This window comes from Gymnoscopelus microlampas, assembly GCF_963454915.1.
Source record: "Gymnoscopelus microlampas genome assembly, chromosome: 9".
Taxonomy (NCBI): domain Eukaryota; kingdom Metazoa; phylum Chordata; class Actinopteri; order Myctophiformes; family Myctophidae; genus Gymnoscopelus; species Gymnoscopelus microlampas.
Genome location: NC_139946.1, coordinates 39,393,968 through 39,405,448, shown reverse-complemented (window position 1 = coordinate 39,405,448; position 11,481 = coordinate 39,393,968). Strand labels below are relative to the sequence as shown.

Below are 11,481 nucleotides of genomic sequence, written 5' to 3'. Positions count from 1 at the left end.
ATCTGTGGTGTGTGTCGATGATTATGCGGCGACGGCAGCTGGTAATCTGTTAGAGGAGCTTGGAGGAACAAACACCTGTGATCACTGTTGTTGAGCCAAAGGAACTGTTTCACAGTCCCGCACGCACACATACACACACACACACACACGCACTCACACTCACACTCACACTCACATACACACACACAGATTTATGTATTGACACATTTATGCACATTTATATACACACTTACTGAAACCCGTTGAAGTCGGCTCTAAAATGGGATCTGTGCCATTTGGAAATTGTCTAACAGAATGATTGATGAGGAAATAACAGTAGTTATTAAAGGATGGGACAAAATTGAAGTGTTTGTTTTTAGGAAATAATTTGGTTGCATCCAGGCACATCTTGCACTTAGAATAGTACTGTTATAAATTATAATGTACGGTATCTGTCAAAGCACATTAATATGCACCCTAACACACTTTCTTTCACGCACGTATCGGCACACACACACACACACACACACACACACACACACACACACACACACACACACACACACACACACACACACAGAAACATGCCCAAGGCTTATGAAGGCACACAGTTCTCAGTTTTAATGTATCCATTTGTAACTTTTAGGTCCATTTGGTTACATTTGTACCCTCTCAGAGTTAGATGAACACTGAGGATTTTACTTTGTATACCACCACCTCGCATAGCTCTATTATTACTCAATGAACACAGGAGGATCAGCACTGGTTGGTAAACCCATGGGTCGGGGACAAAAAAACAACCAGCTGTGCATGGGGGCACGTGTGACGCACGACTCCACCTCTCACATATCCCTCCGTCCCAGACATGCTAATCCCTGCAGTTGTGGCGGGCATGGATGCGATAGGTTGAACCTGCCAGTGTGAGCAGGTGTGAGCACGCTGCCAGGCCCCAGAGACTGCAATGAGAGATGGGCTGGGGAGGAAACAGCTGCAGGGGGGAAGTCTGGAAGTGAAGAGTAATGTGAAGAACTTCTTAGAGCACAGTAAAATCCTGAGTTCTAATTTAACTGTCTTTGGTTCCATTTGTACACTGTGTGTGTGTGTGTGTGTGTGTGTGTGTGTGTGTGTGTGTGTGTGTGTGTGTGTGTGTGTGTGTGTGTGTGTGTGTGTGTGTGTGTGTGTGTGTGTGTGTGTGTGTGTGTGTGTTTTCAGGGGGCGCCAAAGAGAGGGACTGTAGAACAATGATTGCTTATCCACTCCTGCCACCTATCTGTAATTGAATGTCATTTTTAAGCCGGTTATCTATTTCAGTGCGTCTTTCCTCTGCATTTAGTTTTTTTTCCTGTTGTTTGTTTGGTGCTAATCTCCCACACTGCCAGTTGGCCATATGTTTTATACGTTTTGAAATATTTAACTTGTAACTTTTATGATGGAAATCAGTGGGGCTCGGATTGGACTGAAAGCGTGCCCAAATTTGGAGTCATATACATCATAGACCACTGCCGTCACAGGCTGGCCACATCAAGGCTATGTAAATAAGGAAACTACGTAATTGTCAATTTCTTGGTCCGGCAATTCCAGCTGGCCGGTTCAATGCACTGGAAGGCAAACTGTAGCCTGTTTTATGGAATGCGTTGATGTCAATGAGAGCCGGGTGGACAAACACTATTTTTGAATGATTGCGACCTTATATGTATCGGTTCAAGAACAAAAGAAGGCATATCACACGTTGTTTTCTTACAGTATGTCTTGTTTTTCGATGTGCACACTATAATTCAATTGAGGTATCTAAAGAGCAGAGTACGTTTATGACAGTGCAGTAAGTATGGGCTGTCATGGCCAGACTGTCAATTAGTCACAGCCTGTTAAACAATTCTCGCAATGACAGCCCACACTGCTCGGTCAGAAACCTACCACTGTGCTCTTTAGATACCTCAATAACATCATATAGTGTGCACATCAAAAAGAACCACACCGTTACAATGTGGATCCCGAAATCCGCATGATTGGCGTTCACACCAGTCCAAATCACAGCCAGGTCTTTTAATATCCTGCCACGGACTGACCTTTGATCCCCCCACCCCCCCCTCCTTACATCACCGAAAGCCTGCCAGGGTCTCCACTTTTGTTGTTCCAAATGCAATTACACTGTGTTGGCTTGAAGAGCTGCAGGCAGGAGGTAGTGATGTGGGGGGGATTCACCACACGACAGATGAATGTGTGTCTGTCTCCTCTGGTGAATGGGGTTAGGATTCAGCTGTGGAGAAGAGAATGGCTTCAGCAGGATGAGCAGGGGCTCTGCTGTGATGGAGCACCAACCTCCATCAGGACTTCTGAAGCCCTCGCCCGCTGCCCGGCTGGCCCCTCTTCACCTCAGAGCTGCTTCAAAAGAGCAAAAACACAGAACAGCTTCATACTGGCACATTCACAATCCCAGACCAGATGGAGCCTTTGTTCCCTGGGACGTGCACGCACACCCACACGCAACACCTACACAAATTCAATACACGCGCACGCACTCTCGCATGCACACTCTCACACACACACAAGCACACACACGCAAACACACCACAGCAGAATAAAGCCAGGATCATGGTGACATAGGGTGTTGTGATTCTCTTGTCCTCTGTCGTGTTCACATTAGTCATATGCAAATAGACATTGTGCCGGGAGAATGACACAAATCCACCATGTCTAAATCCTCAAAGAAGACCGGTGACGCCTATTTAGTTAACATGATTTATTAAGGTGTGTGACCCAGTTAGTGCATGCAACGGTTTATGACGGCTTTGTAGAGGCAAATGGTGAAAAGGAATAGATGTTAGTTAGATGGATATGAATACCGTTTATGGGAAGATTGTATTTCAACTGTATACTGTATGTTGACATGTTTGCTCAAGTATGAACTCTCATTTGTACAATCTTCTTGGAAGGAAGGAAGAAGATGATGATGTTGTTAAGTACTGTAGAAGCATGGAGATGAGGTAGTGCGAGGGATGTCTCAGATGTCTTATAAGACCACCATCAGTTGGGGCAGAGCAGACGTCACTCACTGAAATGTTTCATACAAAGCCTACATTGACCTTTAACCTGTTCAATCCGGCAACCCATACTGTGTCATTTTTAGCTATAACCATTATTTTACACTTTGGGCTATTCAAAAATAGCAGATATACAAGCTCATAGCGCTGCACCGAGTGCCACGCTACGAGCTTGTAGATCTGCTATTTTTTGGGGGGGAAATTTGTGTAAATCTTTTAATATAGGCCTAGATGTTTTTTTTAAGCCAAACATCTATTGAGTTAACATCAATAACTCAACTCTTTGCATCTGTGGGGATTCTACAAATGCCTTCTAAATCCTAAGTTAAAAAAAAGAAAGAAAATGATGTTGCTATATCAGTGGTTCTCAAACATTTTTCATGTCAAGGACCCCCAAAATGATATGTATTTGTCCGCGGACCCCCCCCCATCTCAAAATATTTTGTTCCAGGGACCCCCCAGAAGCAAAGATTTGAGTTAATGTATATATATTCAAAGATTCGCGCACATTTTCACGATTTTTCAAAAATAGTTGATCTACAAGCTCATAGTGCGGCCCTATGAGCTTGTGTATCTGCTATGTTTGAATAGCTTAAGGAAATCTAAAATGACACAGTTGCGTTCCCGGTTTGAATGGGTTAAGCTGCAGAGGTTCAGCAGGTACCGAGTTACTGACATTTTCCTCAGAATTGGTGCTGCTGGGGAGGAGAGACGTCATCCTTTCACTGAGGTGAGTCTGAAATGCCAGACTGTCAGTCCTTATCTGATCCTGCCAGTGAAATGTCACATGAACGACAACGTACCCTGGTACCACCAGCTCTGATAGGTCATTCATCAATCAGGTAGTATAAATGAAACCCCATTGCAGTCGCAGTTCAAACAAACGATCTATTGTGGCAGATGATATGGTCTCTGTACAAATATGGAGAAAGCACTGATTGTTTTTTAATCAGTCGTAAACCCAGTGTGGGACCTCACTGAGCTCAAATTCAGCCCCAGTGTCTTGTTACGTTTGCACGCTTACAAGACAGATCTGTCCCAGGCAACCCATAAGAGATTACAAGGTTTTCTTTCTCCATAATTTCCCTTGAGATATATTTCATCAATTTAAGCTGCTATTGTTTGAATACATCTTTTAGCCTGATGTAAAGACCATTTGAAAGGACTTGACATGTTTAAAAGTCCAGTGACATCTTGCGCTTGCTATTTGCAATGAAACCTAGGATAAAAGCCACAAAGCTATTTTCTCACAGGAAAACCTCACGATAAGCTGTCATGAACCGAACCAAATATTTATAATGAATTATTTTCTGTTTGTTTTGGCTTACATACTGCCATAATGAGGTTTGCAACATGAGATAACACGGTGACTGTGAGTGCTAGAAAGTTAAGATATTACATAAAATGAAAGTATTAGCAAATACATTTATTTTCCTTTGGGATTTAGACTTTTTAAAATGTCAATTCCCCCTCCCAAGAGGTATTATAATTAATAGCCCCACACAGCTGGTATAGGAAAACATCAAGCTCCCCATATTAAATTGCCATGAGTGGAGCAGATTCAATATAATGATTTCTCTTTAATTGTCTAGATAGCATGTGATGGCGTGACAGATTAGACCCTGTCCATATTAATGCACATGATCACAATTTATGGTTTAATATTATCCTTAACCTGACTGACATATGAGCATCTGACATATATCATCTTCCATACACAGACAGCAAATAATATGGATTAAAATCATGTATATTTTTGTAAACTGTTACAGCTTAGAAATGTACTGCACAAATGCACAGGATTAGATGTAATTATCCTATACGGTTTGTGGAAACATATAAACATGGCTTGGATCAGGGGGGGTTGGTGAGAGCAGATAGGTCAATGATCTAAAGGGAAAAAAGGCAAACTAAGACACATGAACATCTCATGAAAAATGTATATATTTTTTATTTATTTTGTTTGATATGTAATGGTGTTAGGGCACTACACAGCCCAGGGTTGAAATATCATTTACAGTCTACTGGCGGTTAAATAATTCAAATCCAACACTCCTACTCACTAGTGGTTAGTGGAAGTGTGAGTGGCATCTAAGTGTGCTGTGGAGAGGTTTGAGACATAGTTTCGTTCACAGTACACCTCAAATCATAACAAAATCAATATTGAACTCCCTGTACCATGAAGGATTTTATGCACACAAGGCAAAAAATTATACCACATGGTTCATAATACTGAGAAGGCCATGGTTTTCATGGAAAAATAAATAGTTTACACAGACATATATTGAAAGAAAAGCTGCTGATTTGTACAATACACATACATAGCACATGCAATAAACAGTGCCCATAATTTCGTTTTCTGTTTTTTCTACGTAAAAACACATTTTTAAGAAAAGCATGATTAATTGACACAACACTGATACAATTAAATTATGGTCTGTTATTACTTTGAAGCACAATCGAGGGTCATTTTCACAGACATAGATTAATCCACGTCCTACCTACAGTAGATGGAGAAATGTGTTTTATTTCTGTCAATTTTGGCCATGGCTTATTCCACCCAAACAAAACTTGCTGAACACATTCCATATGAATTTGAACACAAATGGGAATTCATGTGTAAGACTCTTTTCAATTATTCTGCAGCAGTGAATAATATTGTCGAGTTAGTTCTACATAGTGGCTTTATGTGATCATCGTAAATTAACCTCCATTTTAAAGCAGAAAGCTTTGTGGACCTGCTTAGCTCAAAGCAAATGCCTCTGTTACTCACTCTTTGCTACGCGGGGCGACAGTTCAGAGAGTGTCTGACACGAGAACAGCCTCAGATCAGCTCTTCTATACAGCTCAGTATTGAGTCAGAACTTGCTGAGGGAGGGCAGAGCCCCAGCCTTGACCAAGACGGCTGACAGGAGGTCAGCCGGCCCAGAGGAATGGGTCACATTGGGAGTGGATTGGTCCATGTGCTTGTTGTCGGAGTTCAAAGGTGTGGGTACCACCTTCCCTCTGTTTAAAGTGGACTTGGCACCTCCGCTGACCCCTCCTCCACCCAGGCTGGTCTTGCTGTTCTCCGCCGTGGGGATAATGGTGCCCAGGTGCGGGTTGCCGGCCACAGGTGTCCCCGTCGACTCCAAATTGGACTGACAGCAGCAGAGCAGCCGAAAGAAGGCGGCCCTCATCTCTCTGCTGGACAGCGTGTAGATCAAGGGGTTGAGGGCCGAGTTGAGCACGGCCAGGGCGATGAACCAGTCCACCTGGTACAGTACGGGACAGTCGTCGGGGCTGCAGCCCACGTCCAGCAGCAAGAGGAGGAACAGAGGGGCCCAGCACATGACAAACACTCCCAGAACGATCACCACCGTCCGCAGGAGGGCCAGCGAGCGCTCCGAGGGCCTGCTGCTGACCCTGCGGCCGCTGGAGGTCACCAAGCGGTAGATCCTGATGTAAAGGATCACGATGGCCACCAGCAGGGCACTGAAGATACTGATGCAAAAGGCCACGTAGCTCTTAGCGTAGAGCGGCAGCACGGTGGAACAGGAGGGCAGGTCGTCCCGGCAGTTCCAGCCCAGACTGGGCAGGGCGCTGAGCAACACCGAAACGGCCCAGCACGCCCCCAGCAGCCCGAGAAGTCTCCCCCGACCCGCGGTCTCACACGGACGCAGACGCACCATGGTCATGTGTCTCTCGATCCCGATGGCCAGCAGGCTGAACGTAGATGCGCTGAGGGCCACAAACATGCTGCCCTCGCGGGCCAGCCACTGGGATGGGGTCAGGAAGAAGGTGTTACGACCCGAGGTGAAAATGTTGACCACATAGGCCACGCCGGCCAGGAGGTCAGACAGCGCCAAGTTGCCGATGAGGAAGTACATGCGGCTGTGGAAGCGCTTGTTCCTCCAGAGCGCCAGCAGAACAGTGACGTTCTCCAACACGATCAGCGCGCAGATGAGGAGCAGCACGGCCTTCTTACAGGCCTCGCTTTTCCGAGGTCGGTCCCACTTCCCCGAGTGGTTGTAGTGGGTGACGATGATGGCGTTCATCCCTTCCTCTACTATGTTGCCCATGTTGCCTGCCTGCCTGCCTGGACCTTCCTCGGTTACACAGCAGAGGGCGCCACAACACTGGACACGGCGGAGGGAAGCGAGGCTACTTGAACTGGCACTGATGCCACTTGCATCTCATCTCACAGCCTCCTTCAAGGATCTGTCAGTGAAACACAGCACAAAAAAAGAACAGGCTGTTATATTTTCATTGTTTAATAATAATAATACATGTATTTGTATTGCACTTTACGTTAAGAAACAAACCTCAAAGTTCTACAGTACAGAATAAAAACATTTGCATAAAACAATCTAAAAAAGGAGGGTCTTAAAGTAACAAAAACAAAACAATTAAAAATCACTTAAAAATCAATAGCCTATTCATTTGTTAATTTTGAGGCATTTATAACATTTAATAGAAGAGTCTAAAGTGACTATTAATTAACTGAGAACAACTGATGATGAGAGTACTTTGAACAAACATTAGACTTCAGTTAGTTTGCTGTTTTTAATTGCAACGCCATAAATACTCATTGTTATTTATGATCTGTTTGATTAAAGCATTTAACAGTTTAAAAGTGATTCGTGTCTTTCTCGCAGCTGACAACGACAACCTATTCATTTAACTAATCAACTTTCTTTTGAAACAAAAAACAAATTCCTTGATATGTAGGCTATGCAGGCTACTGCCTGGCCGTTAAGTCACATAAAGCCCATTCATTCAACATAAATACGACACTACCGAACAAAGTTTGAGTATCAATTCCTTACTGTGTGAGAAAGTTGTCTTGTAGCCTGCTTTCTGTCCCATTTGAAATCGTGAGTGATATGATATGACATAATCTACAACGATCTTGTTTAAACGAGTCCGTTGTTGCCAAAGGCTATAGATGTGACTGAGAGACAGGCCCAGGCTTACCTGTTTGAGTACTTTGCTGCACTTTACATCCCAGCAGGAGCTGCACGCAGGGATCGGAACTTTGTTTCCATAAAATATCTGTTGGTCCTCCATGCATCTCCAACATACAGTCCCAATTCCATGTCTCGTCCTTGAACGCCGAACAGCTTTTACGCCGTTTTCCTACAGGTCGTTAAAACATTCTCCGAGCTGTAGAGTCGATTGTAGGGGTTTGTTTTTGATTAACTTTCTCGGCGGACTTTTCTCTCCACACGGTGACTTATTATCCCAACTCTGTAGCTCTCACTCTCACGCCACCCATCTGCTTACAGGCAGGGCGGACCCATCCCGTTACCCTGTCCCATCCCTCCAGTATAACCCTCCACTAAGCATTCAGACCAATTATGAGTCAGGACAGAGAGGTCAAAGAAAGCAGACTTTGTCGTCATGCCAGATGCTGAAACTTTTTTAACGGACTTTTTTTGTTTACTTTAGACATACTATACATGCTTGTGATTGGTAGGCTACATACATAAAATAAATAAATATGTGACACACACAATATTTTTTTTTCTGTTGATGCCTCATCTTGACAGTCAAGATGGTTTATTTTGGTTCTTCTTGATATTATAAGATGATCGTGTCATTTACTGGTTTTAGAGCATAAGCATTTAATTTGTAATGTGTCATCAAGTGTCAGCTCCATGTCCTGACATGTTTAGGCTAATAGGCACATCAGGCATATTTTGCAACTTTGAAGATGTGTGTCACCTTTGAGTCAATGTTTATTAAACGTTAGGCTATAAGGCAACTCTAATGATCAAACATTTATTTAGACAGTTACATGTCACATTGATGTCACTGTTATCCCGTTGATGGGCATCATGGCCTACCTGTGGGGCATTTGGCTCAGCACCAGAGAAGGGAGGGGTTTGTGCATATCATGCCTTAAGGCCTATCACAAACTATACCACTCTGAAACTTTGTCTCTGCCTTTCTAGTCGCCCGCTCTGTCCTACATTTAGGGTTTGACCAATTATTACCGAAAATAATATACAAAAGAACACAAACGTTAATTTTATTTTATTGTTGAAAACGATTCTGTTATATACGTATATACATCATGGTTTTCTTTTCTGAGGGTAAATGCAAAATGTCTGTGTGAACCCTGCAGCAGGGTCTGGTGAGGGGGTTAAGAAGAAGCAGCCTGGGTTGTTTTGCAACCACAGGACCGCCAGTTCAGAGGAAGAGACTGATACTATTGCTAGAAGGGAAACTACAGATGACATTATTAAATTAATGACCACTGACTGACAATCTATGCCCTGAAAAGACACTTCTGTAAGTTGTTGTGGGACTTTGTGTGAGTGTGTGAACTGTGTGTCTATGCATATATGAATGAATTTGAATACAATGTAATGTCTCTTCCCCTTGAAAACCTTTATAAAAATAAATTAAAAAGTTGGGAGTTTTATGATAGTATGCAAACTGATATGGTGAGAATTACATACCCAACCCCTCCTACATCCTAGCTTTGATCATAGTATTGTTTTTCATGATCCGGAACAACGATGACTATTTTCCTCGTACCCTCCACTGTGTGAGATAGGTCAGACCTCTCTCAATGGAGCTGAGTGGTGGAACGAGAAGGAATGACAGAGTCACACTGTCCATCTCCTTTTATGCACTTTATCCTCTTCATTAAGAAACGAGTCATAGATAAGGATGACATAGATGGATAGGAATAGAAATGTCTTCTGTCAGGGCCTGAACCATATGTCCCACAGGGACAGGATTGTGTGTGAAAACTGTGAACGTCCAAAAGTTGAACACATACACGCTGACAGGAGTGCTTCCTGGAAGTGGCAATTCAAAGGGCCACTGCTGGAATGAGTCAGTGAAAAGTACTGGAATAATAGTAATGATAGTTTCTCAAAGTGTTTTAGAAAACCTTCTGAAAACATTGGGGAAAAAGAGAGCTTTTGTTTTTTGCCTCAGGTCCAGGGACATTTGAGTAAAGGCAACGTCTGACTTACATAGTTATTTTGGTGAACTTTATGTAAAGTAGCACATTGATACCTAAAAAGGGGCGTGCCGCGGAGCACGTACTGTATCTCCACCAGGATGGGTTGCCCACACAGGGATGTGTAAGATGTGGGCTATGGGGAGAATATATAAAGATGTTTAGATTTGCTGTACAAACAGACAGACAGACAGAGACACACACACGCGCGCATGCGCACACTCACACACACACACACACACACACACACACACACACACACACACACACACACACACACACACACACACACACACACACACACACACACACACACACACACACACACACACACACACACACACACACACACACACACACACACACACACACACACACACACACACACACACACAGTTGCAAAGTTGCCTTTACTGATCCCAGAGGAGAAATTGTCAAACGGCTTACACTGGCAAGAGTATATTGTCTCAAACGAGGAAACAGGAGCACACAGGGGAAACCCACATGAACACTCCACAGATTGTTTTGCTGTGGCGGCGGGCCCGGAAGTCTATTGTCCATAGTACTCTTGTACTACACCAAAGTCCTCCTCTCTGTTGTATGACAGTTTTTGGATGTAAACACTGTGAGACTTGATGAAGACATGAGGACTGTGCCAGTGTGCCTGACCCTCTAACCTTCTTCTCTCCTCTCCTCTCCTCTCCTCTCCTTTCAAGTATTAGCTGGCCTTATATTGTGTTTGTACAACAGAACACACAACCCCATCAAATTCCCATAAGATACATTGTGCAATCCATTCTGACCACGCTGAGTGGTTGGAAAAGGTAGGGGGTGGAGGCAATTACCTCTAATTTGTGTTCATGCCATGCATTTTGTTATAGCATTCCCACATTATGGTCAGTGGCATAGTTACCGTAAACACCCTGGGGTGGTGAGGGTTCGTGATTCAGGGAAAAGTTACTGTTACTGACAAAGGTTGGGAGAGAAGGTTGGAGGAGAGTGGAAAAAAAGTTGAAGAGAAATTAGGCTTGACTTTGGAAAGTCAGTCTGTGGTGGTTTGGGTCCCGGGTTATTTAATTATTTGACTTTTTGTCACTGTAACTATTTCACTATTAAAAACTTAAATCTCATACACTGTAGATTGAATCTCACACTGAAATCTTCAGTGTTAATTTAATCCTGACTCTCTGAATTTTGCCCAATCAGACCCGTGACCCAAAGTGAGTTTGACTACCACTGACTGATGGATTTACAGGATTAAGTTATTCTAGCGGCGCTAAATTGCAAGTGTTCTCATTTTCTGTATCCGCCGTTTCAAATACACGGACCACGGTCATACACGGTCCAGCCCTATTCTAGATTTCAACCTAGTCTTGTTTTATGTTGTCTGGTCTGCTCAATCAAATGATCTATTTTTACTGTTTAATGTGTGGATGTTTATGTGATAAGAGACTGAAGGCTGTAATCGAGGACAGTGTTGGTGGGGGAGGCATCACTGGGTAC

The 11,481-nt window shown here is 43.5% G+C and overlaps 1 protein-coding gene across 1 annotated transcript; it reads right to left on the bottom strand.

Annotated features, from left to right (window-relative positions):
- Positions 1–4,946: 4,946 nt before the first annotated feature.
- On the bottom strand, positions 4,947–8,286 carry s1pr3a (sphingosine-1-phosphate receptor 3a). The gene is made up of 2 exons (XM_084066718.1): positions 7,977–8,286; positions 4,947–7,220 (listed from the first exon to the last, which is right to left on the bottom strand). Exon 2 carries the CDS (start codon positions 7,079–7,081, stop codon positions 5,879–5,881), a length of 1,203 nt encoding a protein of 400 aa, XP_083922844.1. The 5' UTR covers positions 7,082–7,220; positions 7,977–8,286; the 3' UTR covers positions 4,947–5,878.
- Between the last annotated feature and the right edge of the window lie 3,195 nt (positions 8,287–11,481).